Source organism: Macaca thibetana, chromosome 18, assembly GCF_024542745.1.
Source record: "Macaca thibetana thibetana isolate TM-01 chromosome 18, ASM2454274v1, whole genome shotgun sequence".
Lineage (NCBI taxonomy): Eukaryota > Metazoa > Chordata > Mammalia > Primates > Cercopithecidae > Macaca > Macaca thibetana.
In genome coordinates, this window is record NC_065595.1 from 34822314 (window position 1) to 34842151 (window position 19838).

Consider the following 19838-nt stretch of genomic DNA (forward strand, 5'->3'; position numbering starts at 1 on the left):
TGATACACATTGTATATTTGACGTTTTACATCATACTTGATATAGTTACACTGCCTTCCCTGTGAAGTTTGCACCTATTTATGCTATCATTGCACTGTTTGAGTTTGTTATTCTTCGTACCATAACCAACATTAGGAATTCTCCTTCTTTTTAAGTTTTGCTAATCTGATAAGGGAGTGGTATTTCATTATTATTTTAATTTGTTCTTCTTTAAGTACTTGTTAAGTTATATGCCTTTTCATATGTTTATTGGCCATTTATATATACTTTTGTGAATTGCTGATTATGGTCCTTTGTAGATTTTCCGTTGGAGTTTCTTGTTTTTTGATTGCTTTGAAAGAGCTCCTCACACTATTAACCTGGCATCTGGAATGTGTTATAAATACATTTTTTTAGTTTATCATTTTTTTCTTTAATTTTATGATTATTTTTTATCTTATAGAAGTTAAAATTTTAATATATTCGAGCCTATCAGTCTTGTTCTTTTATTATTTTTGCCTTTGGTCAACCATATGAAAGCCTTCCTGCCGGTGAAATTGTTTCAATTTTTGCTTATATTCTAGTACTTTTTAATATTAGAACCAAGTTAAAACAAGTTGATGTCATCTTGATTATATATTATTATGAAAGTTGGTTTTTGAGAGGTATTAAATACACCTCTCACTAAAATCTATAACCTGGAAGTTTTGTTTTCCTGACGTAATGCAGCACCACGTTGGGGACATTGCACGTTTGTGGATTCAAAGTACCGCAATATTTTAATCTCTTAAAAATCTTGTAGTACGGTTAACTCATTTTATTTTATTTATTTTTATTTTTTATTTTTATTTGTTTTTTTTTTTTGAGACGGAGTCTCGCTTTGCGCCCAGGCTGGAGTGCAGTGGCCGGATCTCAGCTCACTGCAAGCTCCGCCTCCCGGGTTTACGCCATTCTCCTGCCTCAGCCTCCCGAGTAGCTGGGACTACAGGCGCCCGCCACCGCGCCCGGCTAGTTTTTTGTATTTTTAGTAGAGATGGGGTTTCACCGTGTTAGCCAGGATGGTCTCGATCTCCTGACCTCATGATCCGCCCGTCTCGGCCTCCCAAAATGCTGGGATTACAGGCTTGAGCCACCGCGCCCGGCCTATTTTATTTTATTTTATTTTATTTATTTTATTTTATTTTTTATTGAGATGGAGTCTGGCTCTGGAGTCGCCCAGGCTGGAGTGTGATGGCACGATGTCAGCTCACTGCAACCACCACCTCCCGGGTTCAAGCAATTCTCCTGCCTCAGCCCCCCAAGTAGCTGGGATTACAGGTGCCCACCACCACACCTGGCTAATTTTTGTAGTTTTAGTAGAGATGGGGTTTCACTGTGTTGGTCAGGCTGGTCTGGAGCTCCTGCCCTCAGGTGATCCACCCGCCTCAGCCTCCCAAAGTGTTGGGATTACAGGCATGAGCCACTGCACCCGCCCTAACTCAGCATTTTCTATATGTGGCTTGTCCAAATCAGATTTATGGATTCTTCAGAATTTCTAATATTACCGACATTGGAAGCAATAGGCTTATCTATGTTGATTTTAGCTGTCTTTTGATTGTTTCAGACTTTCATTTAGAAAAAAATTCAATTCACCTTATTTGGTGCCCCTTAAAAATTTGCTTGCTTAAATAAAGGTTGTAAGGGAAGAATCTGGTGACATTTTTCCTTTTTATTTTTCCAAGGTGTTTATCAGTGGCACTAAATCAGAGTGCAGAAAAGTACTTGAGACCATTCTGAAGAACAGCAGGCTCTGCTCCCTGCTGTCTCCTTTCTTTACTCCCAATGCTGCGCCCGCAGAGTTCATACAGCTGTATGAGAAAGTGGTCAAGTTTCTAAGTGAGGACAACAGTGATATGATTTTCATGCTGCTAACCAAGGTAAGATGTAATTCCATCCTCACCATATTGTTGAAACATAGCAATGATTGTCGCTTCCTACTCCACAGAAATAAAAGGACCTCTGAAGTTTTATTTCCAGGTACAGCAGAGGCTGAGAGGCCTTTTTCACAGTTTGCATAAGCTTCAAGCAGTCTGACCCCACAGCTGCTTCTTAGCGGGGTGGAGCGTTGGTTGTGTTGTATAGCAGTGGTCTCCAACCTTTTTGGCACCAGGGACCTGTTTTATGGAGTACAGTTTTTCCAGGGACTGGAGTAGTGGGGGTGGTTTTGGGATGAAACGGTTCCACCTCAGATCATCAGGCATTAGATGGAGCGTGCAACCTATATCCTTCACATGCACAGGTCACAATAGAGTTCGTGCTTCTATGAGGATCTAATGCCATGGCTCATCTGACAGGAGGTGGGGCTTGGGGACCCCTGTTGTATAGGGTAGTCTTATTCCACTTAGTGTAAAGAGGACCTAATTCCCATCCCTTTTTAAAACTTAATATAGTTTTGAAAATATTCATATTAGTTTAGTATATCCTTTTTTAAAATTTATCTTGAATTTATGCCTAAATTGTGTTTGACAAAAGTTTTATTAGTCTCATATTTAGAATAAGCTGGATCTAAGCAAATTGCCTTTGATCTCATTCTGAATATTAACTCTGTTAATATTATTAGATTTCATATTAATATATAACATTAGAATATTAACTTTTAGACCTAGGTAATGAGTTTACTTAACCAGTTGAGAATTTCAGAGTCTTAACTACTTTACCTCCACTTGTATTTCTCTTACATCTATGAATCAACAAAACCTTGGCAGTTTTGCTCAGGTACGGTGGCTCATGTGTGTAATCCCAGCACTTTGGGAGGCCAAGGCATGAAGATTGCTTGAGTGTAGGAGTTTGAGACCAGTCTTGCCAAAACAGAGACCCTGTCTCTACAAAAAAAAAAAAAAAAAAAAAACAACAAAAAACCAAGCTAGTGGTACTCCCAGCTACTTGGGAGGCTGAGGTGGGAGAATTGCTTATGCCCTGGAGGTTGAGGCTGCAGTGAGCGGTGACTGCACCACTGCACTCCAGCCTGGGTGATGGAGTGAGATCTGTTGTGAAAAAAAAAAGACAAAAAACCTTGACAATTTTAGGGCCTAGAGATTGATCTCAGCCTATAATGGAGGAGAACATGTGTTATAGTTTGGGATTTGGGAAGGGAATATCAACAGTCTGAATTTTATTAACTGAGACAGGTAACTGATGCAGACCCAGAAACAAGGCTGTTAAATTGAGACAGTTTCATAAAGTGGCTGCTCATTTGTGGCATTGTCACCAGTGAAGGAGAGCTACAAAGTTCTGATCCAGGTCTTGGAGAGGAAACTTATTATAAGACAGAAATATATGAGTCTCTGAGGAACAGTATAAAATTATAAGCCAATAATGAATCATCAGTAAGATTTTTAAATTGCAAGAAAAGCACACAGAGCTAAGAAAACTGCCTCTGAGATTCTAGATAGTAACATAGAAATAGATGCATAATGGCACCAATTAGTGAACTACTCTTTTTTTTTTTTTTTTTTTGAGACGGAGTTCTGCTTTTGTTGCCCAGGCTGGAGTGCAATGGCGCGATCTCGGCTCACTGCAACCTCCGCTTCCCAGGTTCAAGCAATTCTCCTGTCTTAGCCTCCTGAATAGCCAGGATTACAGGCATGCACCACCATGCCTGGCTAATTTTGTATTTTTGGTAGAGACGAGGTTTCTCCGTGTTGGTCAGGCTGGTCTTGATCTCCTGATATCAGGTGATCTGCCTGCCTCGGCCTCCCAAAGTGCTGGGATTATAGGTGTGAGCCACTGCACCTGGCTCAATTAATGAACTTTTTGTATTCTTTTATGTACTTCTTTTTTTATTATTTATTTATTTATTTTGCAATTAGCTTCCTCTGGTTGAATCTTTTATGTACCTGTTTATACATTTTAGTTTCAATTTTTATAAAATGCTGGGTAATTTTTGGCCTTTAAACTAAATTTACACAGATTTCTCTCCTCTTAAACTATTTTTCTAGTGTAAATAAAATGACTTTTTGTTTCTTTTTCTTTTTAGTTCGATCTTAAACAATGGTTAAGCACCACTAAACCTCCTCTGTCTGATCGTACCAGGCTTCTGGAGTCCATTCACTTGGCACTTACTGCCTGGGGCCTTGAACCAGATGAGGATATTTTGATGCCATTTAATCTTTTCTGTAAGCACTGGACTTATCTTCTTCTCTACCAGTTTCCTGACCAGTACAGTGACATTCTCAGGCTGCTGATGCAAAGTAAGTGTCTTCATTTAATTGTAACTAACTAGATCTTAGTGAATATTCAATATCACATTTTTTCATTTTGCAGATGTCATTCAAAGGTATGAAAGTAATACCAGTATAGGAGTTTAGAATCACTGATTGTCATCTAAAGGGCTTGATGAACAAGGCCCAAAAAATTGTTACTGTAAATATGGCCAGTTATTGTTCTAAAGGTGAGAATGGGCTCTAATTTGGGCAAGGCAGCACCTAGAATTTGGTGGAGTCCACAGTCATGTAACTACTTCTTTGCCTTGACTTTTCAGCTTTCTTGAAGTGGGGTGGGGAAGGACCAGCTTACTCTGCAGATGACAGATCTGGCAAAGCAGGCAGGTTGTGCCTTATGACATTTTGGGAGTTTTTCCTTTCTAATTTTTTTACTCTTGTTTTTGGCAAATTAATTTTATCCATATATAATGATAGACTTTATTTATATTTACCAAGGGAAAGAGCAGCATTACAATCTCCACATTCCTGCCACTTCTGTTGTCCTCTTCTTACAATTTTCCATGGCAGTTTTAGAGCTTAGAGGAGAAATAAATAGGGTAGGCTTTTTTATTTTTGGAGTTTTACTAGGCAGTAATTTTATTAAAATTTGATAAATGAGATAGTATTTACTTTTTTCATGCAAACTTCATACCGTTTATATTTGTAGTAGAAAAAGAAATTTTGCTTTATACCAAATTTTTGTGTTACATAATAGAAATTGTTTGATGGATAAGTTAATGATCCAGTGTATTGGGTTACCCAAAGGGCCCTGAAATGTGTAGTCTCTCATTTTCAGAACACTTCAAGCTTTCATTGTTTCCTACAGAGGCAGGTTGCAGGGTGGGTGGAGAATGTTGGAAGGGAAATTCATTTCTACAAATTTCAATGAATATGTGCATAGCTAATTTTTGCTCTAAGCTTTTAAAGTTTGATATAGTGTGTGTTGTGGATTTTTCCCTGAAATCTTTTAAAGAGATTGTAAACCATTTATACTAGACCACTATTGACTTGAATTTAGCAGGAAATTTATTCTTCCCAAGATAAGTAATTCAGACTTAAGAATACCAATACGATACCTCTCAGATGCCATGAGCTGCTGCCTCCTGGTTTCTTTCTCCTCCCTGGCTACCATGTTGATGTTGCCTTGGGAGCATCCTTTGCTCTTCTGCTGCATTCATTCCCTCTGGGTGAGCCCATTGTTTTCCCTGATGTCAGTGCCGTCTTCTAGGCATGTGTGATTTCTACAGTGCTAGCTTAATTTCGGGGCGCTGTCCTAAGATCCAGACCCCAGTGGCCACTGGGCACAGACTGGTCACTGTCCCCCAGGTACCTCACACTGGACATAATGCAGCTGGTCTCACCATCATTCTCCTCAGACCTGCTCTGTGAACCTGTTCTCTTACTTGATTCTCATGTTCACTCTGGATGGAAAGTACTTTAGGAGATATTACTCCTGTCCTGTGGGATGCGAAATTATTAAGTACCAGAATTGGAACTAGTTCAGAATACAGGCTGCTGGACTTGCCCAGCTCTTCCATGCTGCCTCTGAGTCTTGGTTTTGGGGAATTTGGGGGCTGGTAGGAGACCCCTTCCGGAGAGCCCAGGCCCTGAGTTGCCTTCAGCACGTAGTCTCCATTGTCCTGTCACTGTTGTTTCTGTCACACTCATAGATAGCTGTGGTCCCCCAGCCAGGAGAGGGGCACTGGCACCATTCCCCAGCCAGGGTCGGAGGGTCAGGTCTCCCACCCCTCTGAGTGTAGCTTCAGCAGCGCTCACTCCCAGCAGCGTCACCAGGAACCAGGAAAACCATATGTGCGGGCAGCCAGTTCTTCTCTTAGGTTCTCTTTACTTGGGCCTCCTCACTCTAGATACCCCTGTGAGTTTGTTTTGGATTTTGGTTTAATTTTTATTACTTTGTAAGGTACTCGTATTCTTTGTTACAAGTTAAAACATTTCTTTTGGGAAAGCCGCTGACTTGCTCTTCCTGTCCCTGCTGGCAGGCTCCGCGGAGCAGCTGCTGAGCCCCGAGTGTTGGAAAGCGACTCTGAGAGCCCTGGGCTGCTGCGCCCCCAGCTGCCAGCAGGGGGCAGCGTCCGCCGAGGGCGCCGTGCTTCCCAACTCTTCCGATGCTCTCTTGTCAGACAAGCAGGTGTGTAGCTTTTGGTCTCTGACGTGTTTGTGCATTTCTTTTTTATTTCCCTTGCTATTTATTTTTTAAACAGTTGGAAAACTTTTGTGCGTTATTTTTAAGAGCCATGTGTTTTTCTTGTTAAGTGCTTTGCTTCCCTCATGTCCCCTTTGTCCAGGTGGCTCATTCCATTCCCCTGAGTCTGATTCTTGCCCGTGTGTCTGAGACAAGGGCAGGCACTCCCCTGTAGACCTTTCCTGCCCACCCTAGCCCGTTGGCCTCCACCCTGAGACCACTGCTCGGGTTTCTATGATGCGGTGTCCCATGGAGTTCTCGGTTTTATCCATTCTGTTTGATATGGGTTTGCATGAGAATTTATTTGAAATAATGGTTCCACTGCTTTAGAAAAGGTTTGATTGAAACCCATTGTTGGCCGGGTGTGGTGGCTCATGCCTGTAACCCCAGCACTTTGGGAGGCCAAGGTGGGCGGATCACTTGAGGCCAAGGATTCAAGACCAGCCTGAGAAACATGGTGAAACCGTGTCTCTGCTAAAGAATACAAAAATGAGCTGGGCATGGTCAGGAGGCTGAGGCAGGAGAATCGCTTGAACCCAGGAGGCAGAGGTTGTGTTGAGCCAAGATCATGCCACTGCACTCCAGTCTAGGTGACAGGGCGAGACTCCACCTCAAAAAAAAAAAAAAAAAAAAAACCCATTGATTTATTTCTCATATGCTTTATATTTTTGCAACTCTCTTATAAAGTCAAAGACCTACTACATACACTCTCATCACAATGTGTCGTAACACTTTACTAAAAGTACACATTTAGTAAGCGTTTTTTGACTAGTTGTCTCTTCCAGGTAATGGAGACTATACAGTGGCTTTCAGACTTTTTCTATAAGCTTCGGTTATCCAAGATGGACTTTAAAAGCTTTGGTTTATTCTCAAAATGGAGTCCTTATATGGCTGATGTGAAGACATTCTTGGGCTACCTCGTGAAAAGGCTGTTTGACTCGGAAATGGCCTGTTTGGCCCAAGACCCAACTGCCAGCAGGAAAACAGGTACTTTTAGTGCAATGTGGAGCTAGGTGTTTGGACTTTCCATTAAAAGAGATTTAAATAGGCACATTAAGAGGTTTATATTGAGTGTCAAGGAGAAAAAGTAGAAATATATAGAACAGGCATGAGCCCATGTATGTGTCATATATGTGTCATGATATATGAATGGATATATTCATTACATAGTGAATGTAGGGTGCTTGCTATGGCTTGTCTCTGCCCTTCCTTTGCAGGGTGGGATACAAAGAGATAGGTTTCAGTTTCCTACCTTTTCTGTCATTTGTTTTACTAAGGAAAGGGTTCTGAATATTTATACATTTATCTTTTTTAAAAGTATGTTATAAAATTATCCATGATATTATATTGTAACACAAATTCTTCAATTCGGAGAAATTCCAGTGTAGCCAATGAAAACATAAACATACTTAGTTATACTAAGCCTGTTGTTTGTATATTAACATAGGTTTATGAGTCTATAGATAATAAGCGGTAGATTTTTCTGTATAATGTGAGCAGTGATATTGACAAATGACAAATGATGACCTTGTTTGTTTTTTTGTCTCTAAAACTTTTTAGTGCTGAAATGCCTACATTCAGTAATCATTCAGCTCTTTAAGCCATGGATCCTGGTTTTAGAGGACAATGAAAGGTAAATAGGTTTTCAGATATTCAAATTCCTTTGATATTTGTAGACTTAAAATTCTGAATGGTATTCGGTAGAAGTGATGAGTTCACAGATTTAATTTTTTAGTGTAAGGCCATATTTAAATTTAGAAAAGGCTTCTTTTCAAAACTTAAGACCTTTTCTATTTATGGAATTGCTAGTCTGGGTCATCAGAGATATTATCTTGATATTAATTTTGGAACAAAACTGGGCATTCATTTCCAGTTTTCCACAATAAAGAGGTTGAACAAACTTTAGTGTTTAATTTCAGAAAAACAGATGCTGTTCTCCTGAGGGTTCTCTTAGATTTTTATGAGACTGATTTTTCTCTACTGTATCAGTTGTGTTTTGGAACTAAGTTGGCTATAAAATTATTGGGTGGGAATTACCTTTAATTCTGGAACTCTGCAATTAAAGCATTATTTCACAAGCATTTGCAATACGTAGAGGTAGACAGCTGTCCAAATTCAGTGAGTTGCCTTCTGAGTCTTTTTTTTCCCTGAAAGTATACAAGCAGAAGCTAGTTGAACTTGTCAAGGTTTTATAGAAATTACGACAGTGGTAAACATCACATTATAGGAGGTATTTTCAAAAACTTGAACTTGATTCTGAGACTCAGAGAACATGAATGTCATACTCAAGTCTCATAACTGGTTGGTTAGTGCCGAAGCTGGGACTAGAGCTCAGGTCTTAGACTTCTGTTTCTAGACTCTTTGCATTAACCCATGTTGCTTTACGAGCCACTTAAGGAAAGTGTTAAAGGTTCTGAATGTTTGCTTTTGCTAGAGGGCTATCTGAATAATCTGCAAGCTTCAAGATTTTATAGTGACTGTGTATATATAGACTGCTTACCATAATGTTGGCTGCTTGTTTATTTCCAGTAAGAATTAATGGAACTTATTTGGATATTGAGTTTTCTAGACCAGATTCAGAAAATAATTTTTTTTTTTTTTTTTTTTAAAGACGGAGTCTCACTCTGTTGCTCAGGCTGGAGTGCAGTGACGTGATCTTGCCTCAGTGCAACCTGTGCTTCCCAGGTTCAAGCAATTCTCCTGCGTCAGCCCCTTGAGTAGCTGGGATTACAAATGTGTGCTACCATGCCCAGCTAATTTTTTTTTTTTTTTTTTTTGTATTTTTAGTAGAGACAGTGTTTTGCTATGTTGGCCAGGATGGTCTTGAACTCCTGACCTTAAGCAATCTGCCCACTTCTGCCTCCCAAAGTGCTGGGATTATAGGCAGGAGCTACTGTGCCTGGCCAATTAAAATTTTCATATAAAGAATTTCTTTGGGCCAGGCGTGGTGGCTAACGCCTGTAATTTCAGTACTTTGGGAGGCCAAGGCAGGTGTATCACTTGAGGTCAGAAGTTTGAGACAAGTGTGGCCAACATGGTAAAACCCTGTCTCTACTAAAAATACAAAAAAAGCTGGGCATGGTGGTCGGCCCCTGCAACCCCTTACTCGGGAGGCTGATGCAGAAGAGTTCCTTTAACACCGGAGGTGAAGATTGCCGTGACACGAGATTGCACCACTGCACTCCAGCCTGGGTGGCAGAGACACTCTCCTCCTTAAAAAAAAAAAAAAAAATTTCTTTTGTCATTTTCTATTTGTTAATTTTTGGCCGTCTCTTTGTTATGTGAATTTGATTTTTTTTTTTAATGCTTTGAGTAGAGAAAACTGTTGAAGCTGCCTTAGGGTGTTTTTCTACGGCATTTGAAATGTAATAACCAAGATATCAAAGGGTCTAAATTAGATGTAAAAAGATGTTAATTTAAGGGTTATTTGTATAGCACATTTTAGAAATATAATTGCATTGGAATAAAGGGGTAGGAAGGAGAGGAAAGAAAATTATATGGCCGGTGTTACAAGCTACAGTTTGCCTGCAGGTATTTACAGCCTTTGAAGTATTCTAAATGTGTGTCAGGCCTACATAATGGACAGGCTTCCAGGACTTAGGCCAGCCCCAGACACTGACACTTACAGTAATTTAATCATGGTTGCATTCCTAAGTGTGTGTTTCTTTTCTTTAAAGCAGCCAACAGCGCCATTACCCCTGGCTAGAGAGTGACACTGTGGTGGCCTCAAGCATTGTGCAGCTGTTCACTGACTGTATTGACTCACTGCATGAGAGTTTTAAAGGTAGGAAGATGCCAGGCTGTCTCTGCTTAGTTTTCATTTTTCCCTAAGTCATTCAGTCAGTCTTTTCTTTCTACTTTTCTCTACTGAATTTTTATTTAATAGGCTGTGACTGAAGAAAGGTCACTGATACAATTATTTAGTATTAAGTGTGTAATCTCTTCTTCTTCTTTTTTTTTTTTTCCTTTTGGAGATGGAGTCTCGCTCTGTCGCCCACGCTGGAGTGCAGTGGCGCGATCTGGGCTCACTGCAGCCTCTGCCTCCCAGATTCAAGCAATTCTCCTGCCTCAGCCTCCCGAGTAGCTGGGACTACAGGTGCATGCTGCCACACCTGGCTAATTTTTTTGTATTTTTAGTAGAGACGGGGTTTCACCATGTTGCCCAGACTGGTCTCGAACTCCTGAGCTCAGGCTATCTGCCCGCCTCTCCTCCCAAAGTGTTAGGATTACAGGCATGAGCTACCACGCCCGGCCTTTAAGTGTGTAACTTCTTACCTTTTTTTGTTAGGTTGCTCTGAGTTTCTCAGTTATGGTAAATCTGCAGTCTTTCTCTCTTCCAGTATTGCCTATCCTGCATGTTGAGTTTCTTTCTGTCCTCCCTAACTCTTAACCTCTTTTTCATATTTTCTGTCTTTTTTTTTGCTTTATTCTGGGTAATTTCTAGAGGTCTTCCTTCCAGTTCTTTAGTCTCTCTCCAGCTGTGTTTCATCTGCTTAAAATATATCAATTGAATTTTTCATTTCAGTGATTATTTTTTCCATTTCTACATCTATTTGTTTGTTTTTCAAATCTACCCTGATCCTTTTTGGTAGTATCTTTTCTTTCATTAAAAATTCTATTTTTTATTTCCTTAAAATGTTTAAACAGGCTTACTTTATGATGTATATACAATAATTCTATTATCTGAAATTCCTGTTGGGGATTGCCTTATGCTGCTGTTTAATTTTCCTTTGGATTCTTGTTCTTGGAGGCTTGTGTCCTTGTGCATTTTTAAATTTTGTATTGTGAGCCCATATTTAGAGAGACTGATGGGAATCTCATAAGGCCTAGTCTGAGGGTATGTAAGGCCTCCAGAGAGGATTTACATTTGTTGTCAGTTGGAACTGCTCAACTTCTTGGTTTGGGGTTCCCCATGCTACAAGTTACATGAAATTAAACCGCAAACTCACTTGCAGACCGGCCTCAATTCTCAGAGTAAACTTTTTTATCTCTCCTGACTCACAATCCAGGGTAAGGCAGAGAAGTTTCCTCTTTTGCCCCATTCTGCCCTTTCAGTAAGAATATAGTCCTTAGAAAACCTCATGTTCTGTCCTCTTGTGCTGTTAAAACTCAGCAGGCAAATAGTCCTGGTTGGCTGGTTTCAACATCTGTTTAACACTCTGGCTTCCTCTTTGCTTCTGGCCCATGGTGTTTTCTTCCACTGAGCGTACCTAGTGCCTCTGTGGCTGCCATGTGTTTGTGTGGCATTTAGTTATAGAGTGATATGGTTTGGCCGTGTCACCACCCAAATGTCATCTTGAATTGTAGCTACCATGATTCCCATGTGTTGTGGGAGGGAGCCGGTGGGAGATAGTTGAATCATGGGGGCGGTTTCCCTCATACTGTTCTCGTGATGGGGAATGAGCTTCATGAGATCTGGTGGTTTGATAAGGGGTTTCCCCTATCGCCTAGTTCTCATTCTGTCTTTTGCCTACTGCCATGTAAGACGTGCCTTTCGCCTTCCACCGTGATTGTGAGGCCTCCCCAGCCACGTGGAACTGTGAGTCTGTTAAACCTCTTTTTCTTTATAAATTACCCAGTCTCGGGTATGTCTTTATCAGCAGTGTAAAAAGGAGCTAATACATAATTAACCATATGTCATCCAATTTTGGTTTTTTTTCCATAATAGATTTTATTTTTTGTTTAACAGACTTTATTTTTTAGAGCAGTTTTAGGTTTACAGCAAAATTAAGTGGAAAGTACAAGAATTCTTTTATACCCTCTGCCCCGACACATGCACAAACCTTCCCCACTCTGGACATTCCACACCAGGGTGATACATTTGTTATAATTGATGAACCTACATTAAGGCATCATTATCAACTAAAGTCCGTGGTTTACGTTAGCATTTTCTCTTGGTGAACACATTCAGTGGGTTTTGACAAATGACAAATAACATGTGCCCACCATTGTAGTATCATACAGAGCAGTTTCACTGCCCTAAAAATTCTCTGTGCTCTCCCTGTTCATCCCTTCCCTCCCCTCAACCCCTGATCCTTTTACTATCTCCATAGTGTTACCTTCTCTAGAATATCCTATGGTTGGAATCATAGCATTTCAGATTAACTTCTTTTACTTAGTAATAGGCATTGAAGTCTCTTTATGCCTTTTCATGGCTGGATAGCTCATTTCATTTTGTCTGGCTGTACCTTATTTGTATTTCTGATTTATCTTTTACGTATCTGATCTTGTCTTGAAGAGGTGAAAACTCTTCATAGAATAACAAATGTTATTCATTGCTTCTTTTTGCTCCCTACAAAATGGATTATGCCATATTCTCAGTTTGTGTTTGATAAATAGTAGTTCAGTGAGTAACACATGAAATCCTAGTAGTACTCTTTTTTTTTTTTTTTTTTGGAAAGACGGACTTCTAGCTGCTTTTTACCATCCAGAATATGTTGATTACTGAGAAAAAGATTTGAACACCAAATGATAGTCATAAAGGCTATATATTTAATTTCTTTTTTTTTTTCTTTTGAGACAGAGTCTTGCTCTGTTGCCCAGACTGGAGTGCAGTGGCAGGATCTTGGCTCACTGCAACCTCCACCTCCTGGGTTCAGGCGATTCTCCTGCCTCAGCCTCCCGAGTAGCTGGGACTACAGGTGCCTGCCACCACGCCCAGCTAATTTTTGTATTTTTAGTAGAAACGGGGTTTCACCATATTGGTCAGGCTGGTTTTGAACTCCTGACCTTGTGATCCGCCTGTCTTGGCCTCCCAGAGTGCTGGGATTACAGGTGTGAGCCACCGTACCCGGCCGTATTTAATTTCTTAGTATAGGGGAAAGAACCCCAAGGCTCTCTTGCCTGTGTATATAAATAAAATGAGAAAGTGGCATAGGGACAGGAGGGCACACAAACTTGAATCAAGACTTGGTAGCTGGGTTCAAAGAAAGGAAACAGGAGAGCTTTGCAAGGTAGGATGAAGAAGTATTGTAGCTTTTTAGTGATATTATCTGATCCACTAGCTCCTTCTATGGATGAGGAAAGTGGGAACCTGAAAATGGAAAGAATTTATCTGACGTCATAGAATTTGTGTCTTGACTGGAACTATCAGCTTAGTCTTATCCTAAGACATCCTCCTGGATATCTTCTACATACTTACCCAACTTTATCTAAACAAAACTGTCTTTTATCCATATTTAAACAAACGCTATCGTTAACCTCTATCTTAAAGGTTGTTAAAAATATGCATTCCTGTTTCATGCTGGGTTGTGGAATTGAGAGCACAAGCATATTAGAAATGAGAGTTTTCTGGTACAGTGTGTTGATGCTCATTGGCTTTTTTTTTTTTTTTTTTTTTGAGAAGGAATCTCACTCTGTCACCCAGATTGGAGTGCAGTGGTGTGATCTTGGCTCACTGCAACCTCTGCCTCCCTGGTTCAAGCAATTCTTCCACCTAAGCCTCCTGAGTAGGTGGGATTACAGACGCCTGCCATCACACCTGGCTAATTTTTGTATTTTTGGTAGAGACAGAGTTTCACCATGTTGGCCAGGTTAGTCTCGAACTCCTGACCTCAAGTGATCTGCCTGCCTCGGCCTCCCAAAGTGCTGGAACTGCAAGCGTGAGCCACTGCACACAGCCTTGTTGGCCATTTCTTAAAAGATTTGTGTTGAGAAACACCGTCAGGTTTTTGTTTTTGCTGTGTGTGGCTCGCTCTTCTTTGACTGCTTTCCATTTGCGTGGAACCAGAAAGTTTGAAACCACTTGTTTTAGACTAAATGTCCATTATATAGTCATTAGCCCTTGAAGACATTAATGGAATTGATACTTGTGAGGATAATATTGAGTAATAATCCAGGTCTCAGAAAAGCGTGAGATTTATTTTAGAATAACTTACATGAATGACAGTTAATAGGCTAGTTTCATTGCACCAAGGGTTAATTAAGTGTTAGTCATTTGGAACATTTCCACTGTTTCTTAAATTAAAAAATTATTATTAATGTTATCTTTGATTAACAAATCATAATTATATACATTGATGGGGTACAGTGTGATTTACAGTGTGGCGTGATTAAATCAAACTAATTAAGGTATCCATCACCTTGCTTACCTATCATTGTTTATGACGAGACATTTGAAGTTTGTTCTCTTCTTATTTTGAAATATGTAATGCATTGTTGTGGATGGGAGTCACCCTGCTGTACAATAGATCCTGAAACCTATTCCTCCTGCCCTCTGAAACTTTGTGCCCTTTTGATCAGCAACTCCTCATTCCCTCCCTTTCCCCCTGACACCCCACAGCTTCTGGTAACCGTCATTCTATTCTCTACTTCAGTGAGTTCAACTTATTAGATTCCACATATGAGTAAGATCATGTGGCATTTGTCTTTCTGTGCCTGGTTTTCTTCACTTAGCATGATGTCCTCCAGATTCATTCGTGTTGTTGCAAATGACAGGATTTCCTCCTCTTCTAAGGCAGACTGGTATTCCATTGTGTGTATACACAACATTTAGAAAAATCCATTCATCTTTTGAAGGATGCTTAGGTTGTTTCCATATCTTGGCTATTGTGAATAATGCTGCAGTGAAAGTGGGAGTGCAGTTATCCCTTCAGCCTATCGATTTCCTTTCTTTTGGATGTATACCCAGAAGTGAGATTACTGGATCATATGGTATTCTATTTTTAGTTTTTTGAGGAACCTCCATGCCTTTTTCCGTAATGGTTGTACTAATTTACACTCCCACCAACGGTGTTTAAGAGTTTCTTTCTCTCCAGATCCTCTCTAACACTGGTTATCGTTCATCTTTTTGATAACAGCTATCCTAACAGCTGTGCACTGATATCTTGTTGTGGTTTTGGTTTGCATTTCCCTAATGATCAGTGACGCTGAGCATTTCTTCATGCACCTATTGGCCATTTGTATGTCTTCTTTTAAAAAATGGAACATTTCTTTTTGGGGAATATTGGATTTCTCCTGAGTGCCAAATGAATGAAGCACTAAATGTGTAAAGCTGAATACATACTGAGGGCAGCAGGCTGTAGGAGCATATTTCAGTTAAAAAGCCATATATTTAGAAATTTTAAAGAAAAGCTTAAAATGAGCGTCTGCTCACTCCAGTTACCCAAGTGGGTAAATGAAGTGCCATTCTTTATTACTAATCTACCAGTAGTCCCCTTAAGCACTCTCCCCACATGAAAATCTGAAATTGGGTCAATAACGAGAACCTTCGGTTTTAGATTTTTAGTTCAAATTTGCATTTTTTTTAAAAAAGGTAAACCAAAGGTCTTCAGCTCTATTTTCTTTTTAAATTCTAGATAAGCTGTTGCCAGGTGATGAAGGAGCCCTTTGGTTGCACCTGATGCATTATTGCGAAGCATGTACAGCACCCAAAATGCCAGAGTTCATTCTGTACACTTTCCATAGCGCGTACCGGAAACTGCCGTGGAAGGACCTGCACCCTGACCAGATGCTCATGGAGGCCTTCTTCAAAGTAAGCCCTTCACTCCCCGGGTTGCAGCCCAGAGAGATCTGGTTTCCAGGGAGCAGCCTGGTCACTGTGGTTGTTAGGCATAGTGGCAGTGTGTGCCAGTATGGACCATGAATACATTCTGTGTTGCCTCGGTGGTGCTTGTGGAAAACAGTGTCCCATGGAAGTCATTTCATTGTATTAACACATCTACAGGACCATTTTTAAAACCCAGAGAAAGATTTGATCTATAATATGTCAGTCATCCCCTAGGCTTTGTCATGTGTGAGTACATAGTTTAATGCCTCCATTATGCTTAATCTTGGTTGTTGTTGATGTGTTTGTGTCATTACAGTTTGTGTCATCAACTGTGTATTGTTAAATGTTCTATTAAAGCAAAATGTAAATTGGTACTGAAGCTATTAGTTTCTTTTAGCAGTCATGCAAGTGAATAATTTGATTATATGAGATAAAATGCATTGTGACAACCGACGAATGCATCATAATCGTGTACAGACCTGAAATGACCTGAAAAAAGAGAGTATGTGTGAGTCTTTGCAGTAGAAGCAATGGTTACAAAAACCAGAAAACAGACAGTGTAGTGTAACTTACATATCAGTCAGGCATTTGGAGCTGTTATCGCTTTTCTTTTTTCTTTTTTTTTTTAATTACACTCTTATCTTAGGTTTTTATGGTAGTTTCAGTTCATTTGTTCATAGTCTCATCAGTTAGTGTTTACTCTTACTATCACATTTATTACTGAGACACCTTAAGTGCTTTGATACAGACATACACTTATTTATGACAGTTAGCAAAATGTACTTAACTTTTTTAGTGCCCTTAATGGAAGCCTATCTGTGCTGTCTTGTCAGCCACTCCTCAGTAGCTGAAATGCAAGAAAAGCTGAGGGCAGTTGTTCTAGAGAAATTCAAGACTTAAGAATGATTTTATAGCTAGATTTAGTATATGAGACAGGCATTAAGTAAATATTTATCACCATTATGACCATACTAGAGAAAGGTGGTTTAAAGAACTATAAGATGGAGTTTTAACTAAGTAAAAGGATGACCTTAACTATAAGACAGATTAAATAGTAGCACAGCCTGTTAAGGGACGCTGTAGACTCTGTCTCTAGGAGTTTTATTCTAATGGCAGATGACCCTGACCACCCCAGAAGCTGGGGATGTTTTAATTCTTTGTGTCTTCTTGGCATAATAAACTATATTTTTTTTGGTGGGGTTGAGGGTGAGGATAGAGAACTGATTATAATGGACAATGAAGAATCATTTTCTAAAAGGAAGAGAATTAGTAGTTAGCATAATATAATAACAGTAATGAGAAGAAATGAATCATCACCAAATTCAGTTGATCATGATTTTATAAATAGACTAGAGCTTTTAATCTTCATATTGAAAGGAAAAATTCATGAGTAGCCATGTTTTATTTTAAACAAATTAGAAGTATTGAAATAGCTTGTAAGAGATCTTTGAGGTTTCTTATATACTTTATAGTACATCTGTTCCTCATTCTCTTATTTTTTTTTGAGATGGAGTCTCGCTGTGTCACCCAGTCTGGAGTGCGGTGGCGCGATCTTGGCTCACTGCAAGCTCCGCCTTCCGGGTTCACGCCATTCTTCTGCCTCAGCCTCCCAAGTAGCTGGGACTACAGGCACCTGCCACCAGGCCCAGCTAATTTTTTGTGTTTTTAGTAGAGATGGGGTTTCACCATGTTAGCCAGGATGTTCTCGATTGCCTGACCTTGTGATCCGCCCGCCTTGGCCTCCCAAAGTGCTGGGATTACAGGCGTGAGCCACTGCACCCGGCCTCTCTAATATATTTTAAGTAGAATTTAAACATGCAGTCATCAAAAATTGTAAAGACTAATAATGGGGAGACATTGTTATAATACAACATTACATTAGAACGGGAATATAGGCCGGGCACAGTGGCTGACACCTGTAATCCCAGCACTTTGGGAGGCCGAGGTGGGCAGATCACCTGAGGCTGGGGGTTCAAGACCAGCCTGACCAACATGGAGAAACCCGGTCTCTACTAAAAATAAAATAAAAAATAAGCAATAAAATAATAAAATAAAAAATTAGCTGGGTGTGGGAGTGGGCGCCCAGCTACTCGGGAGGCTGAGGCGGGAGAATTGCTTGAACCCGGGAGGCAGAGGTTGTGGTGAGGCGAGATTGTGCCATTGCACTCCAGTCTGGGCAACGAGAGTGAAACTCCATCTCAAAAAAAAAGGCAATATAAATAATATACACTAGTGTAGTAGATCTCAAAGTAATGTGGTCCCTGGGACAGAAGCATCAGCATTACCCGGGAACTTACACATTCGAGCTCCCAACCCATACGTGCAAAATTAAAAGCTCTAGGGGTAGGCCCAGCAATCTGTTTTAATACACTTTCCATTTAGTTCTGATGCGCACTTAAGTTTGGGAACTACTGACTAGTAAATCTCAACTTTGCCCTGTCCTGGCACACCCAAGGATTCTGATACACTCCCTGCAGCTCCAGTGACTTACTGTGGCAGCGATTCTCCACCCAGGTTGGGGTTAGGGAAGGTCATTCCTCACTTGTTAAGAATGATTGGAATAAATGCTGAAATCTGAACAGACAAACTAAAATATACACACATACATTGTGGAAGGAGAGATATTACAAATATTAAGTCTAAATCTCTAGGAGGTGGGATTATAAGTGATATAATCTGGGGAAAAAGTGTTTTTTAAAAACGTAATTATGAAATAATTTACATACATTTTCCAGATACATAGATAGCACAAGGCAACACATTGATTTTAATTCATTTCCTTCTAGGTGGAACGAGGAAGCCCCAAGAGCTGTTTCTTATTTTTGGGGTCTGTACTCTGTGAAGTCAATTGGGTTAGTGTGCTCTCTGATGCCTGGAATCCCAGTCCCCACCCAGAAACCCGCAGCATGATTGTCTGCCTCCTTTTCATGATGATTTTATTGGCAAAGGAAGTTCAACTGGTAGACCAAACAGTAAGTTTGGGAAGCTTATGGCAAACATTTGGCAAGGCTGCTTAGATCTTTGCTTTCTACTAGGTCATAGTTTTTCATTTGTTTTTCCAGTGCCCCTATCAGTGTGAACAGATGCTTGGCATATGAGATGTACCTTTAACCAAATGCCTGATTTTCTTGGATAGCTCATTATCTGATTCTAAATTATACAAAGAACCACACTGAGTTAGAATATATTAATCAGCTTTATTTTACATCTCATTAATATCTAGTTCAATCTCTTGTATGCTTCTTGAAGTCAATTTTGGCATGTCCCACCAGAACAGAGAGTTCATTTGAAAGAAAAGAACCTGGGTCCCAGATACTCAATACATCTTAATATGAATGTGTTTTTGCCAAGACTTTGGTTATTGCTTTCACTAGTACCCCTAACTCGAGTAGATACTTACTTGATATTGTAACTGTTCTGTGCTTACCATAGGCCATCTTAGTGGTTATTCGACAGACTAGTTAGCAACACATATTTCTGGAAAAATTGGGGCTCTGGAACTAAAGGAATATGTGTTTTATTTTTAGGATTCACCTTTACTTAGTCTTCTTGGACAGACAAGCTCACTTTCATGGCATCTCGTGGATATTGTGTCGTACCAGAGTGTGCTAGGTTATTTCAGCAGCCATTACCCGCCATCCATCATCCTGGCAAAAGAATCTTATGCTGAATTAATCATGAAGCTCCTAAAAGTGTCTGCGGGCCTTTCTATTCCTACTGACAGCCAGAAGCATCTGGTAAGTTGAGAGGTAGTTTAAAAGGCAGGGACTGTTCTTGGAGATTGGTAGTAGCATAAGTGCTACAAAGGACAGTCTTGAACCTAGGAAGTGCTCAGCAGAGGAAGTTGGAGGATGTGTATTATCATATACTCATCTTTTGGCCTTGTAGATCTTTTGGGTTGAGTTCTCGTTTTGGGAGAGCCTTTACT

The 19838-nt window shown here is 40.1% G+C and overlaps 2 protein-coding genes across 6 annotated transcripts in view; one reads left to right on the top strand and one right to left on the bottom strand.

The window, feature by feature from the left end:
- HAUS1 (HAUS augmin like complex subunit 1) overlaps positions 1-19838 on the bottom strand; it is a 983957-nt gene that overhangs the window by 262780 nt on the left and 701339 nt on the right. The gene's annotated exons all lie outside the window — the stretch shown is intronic.
- Positions 1-19838, top strand: part of EPG5 (ectopic P-granules 5 autophagy tethering factor) — a 131476-nt gene that overhangs the window by 92747 nt on the left and 18891 nt on the right. For 3 of the 5 annotated variants that reach the window (XM_050767944.1, XM_050767947.1, XM_050767949.1), the window contains 9 exons: positions 1701-1895; positions 3995-4208; positions 6221-6369; positions 7209-7410; positions 7984-8056; positions 10101-10207; positions 15720-15895; positions 18697-18882; positions 19438-19647. In XM_050767944.1, coding sequence (XP_050623901.1) covers positions 1701-1895; positions 3995-4208; positions 6221-6369; positions 7209-7410; positions 7984-8056; positions 10101-10207; positions 15720-15895; positions 18697-18882; positions 19438-19647 — 1512 coding nt within the window. The remainder of the gene's footprint in view (positions 1-1700; positions 1896-3994; positions 4209-6220; positions 6370-7208; positions 7411-7983; positions 8057-10100; positions 10208-15719; positions 15896-18696; positions 18883-19437; positions 19648-19838) is intronic. The other 2 variants (XM_050767946.1, XM_050767948.1) reach the window with 1 other exon arrangement.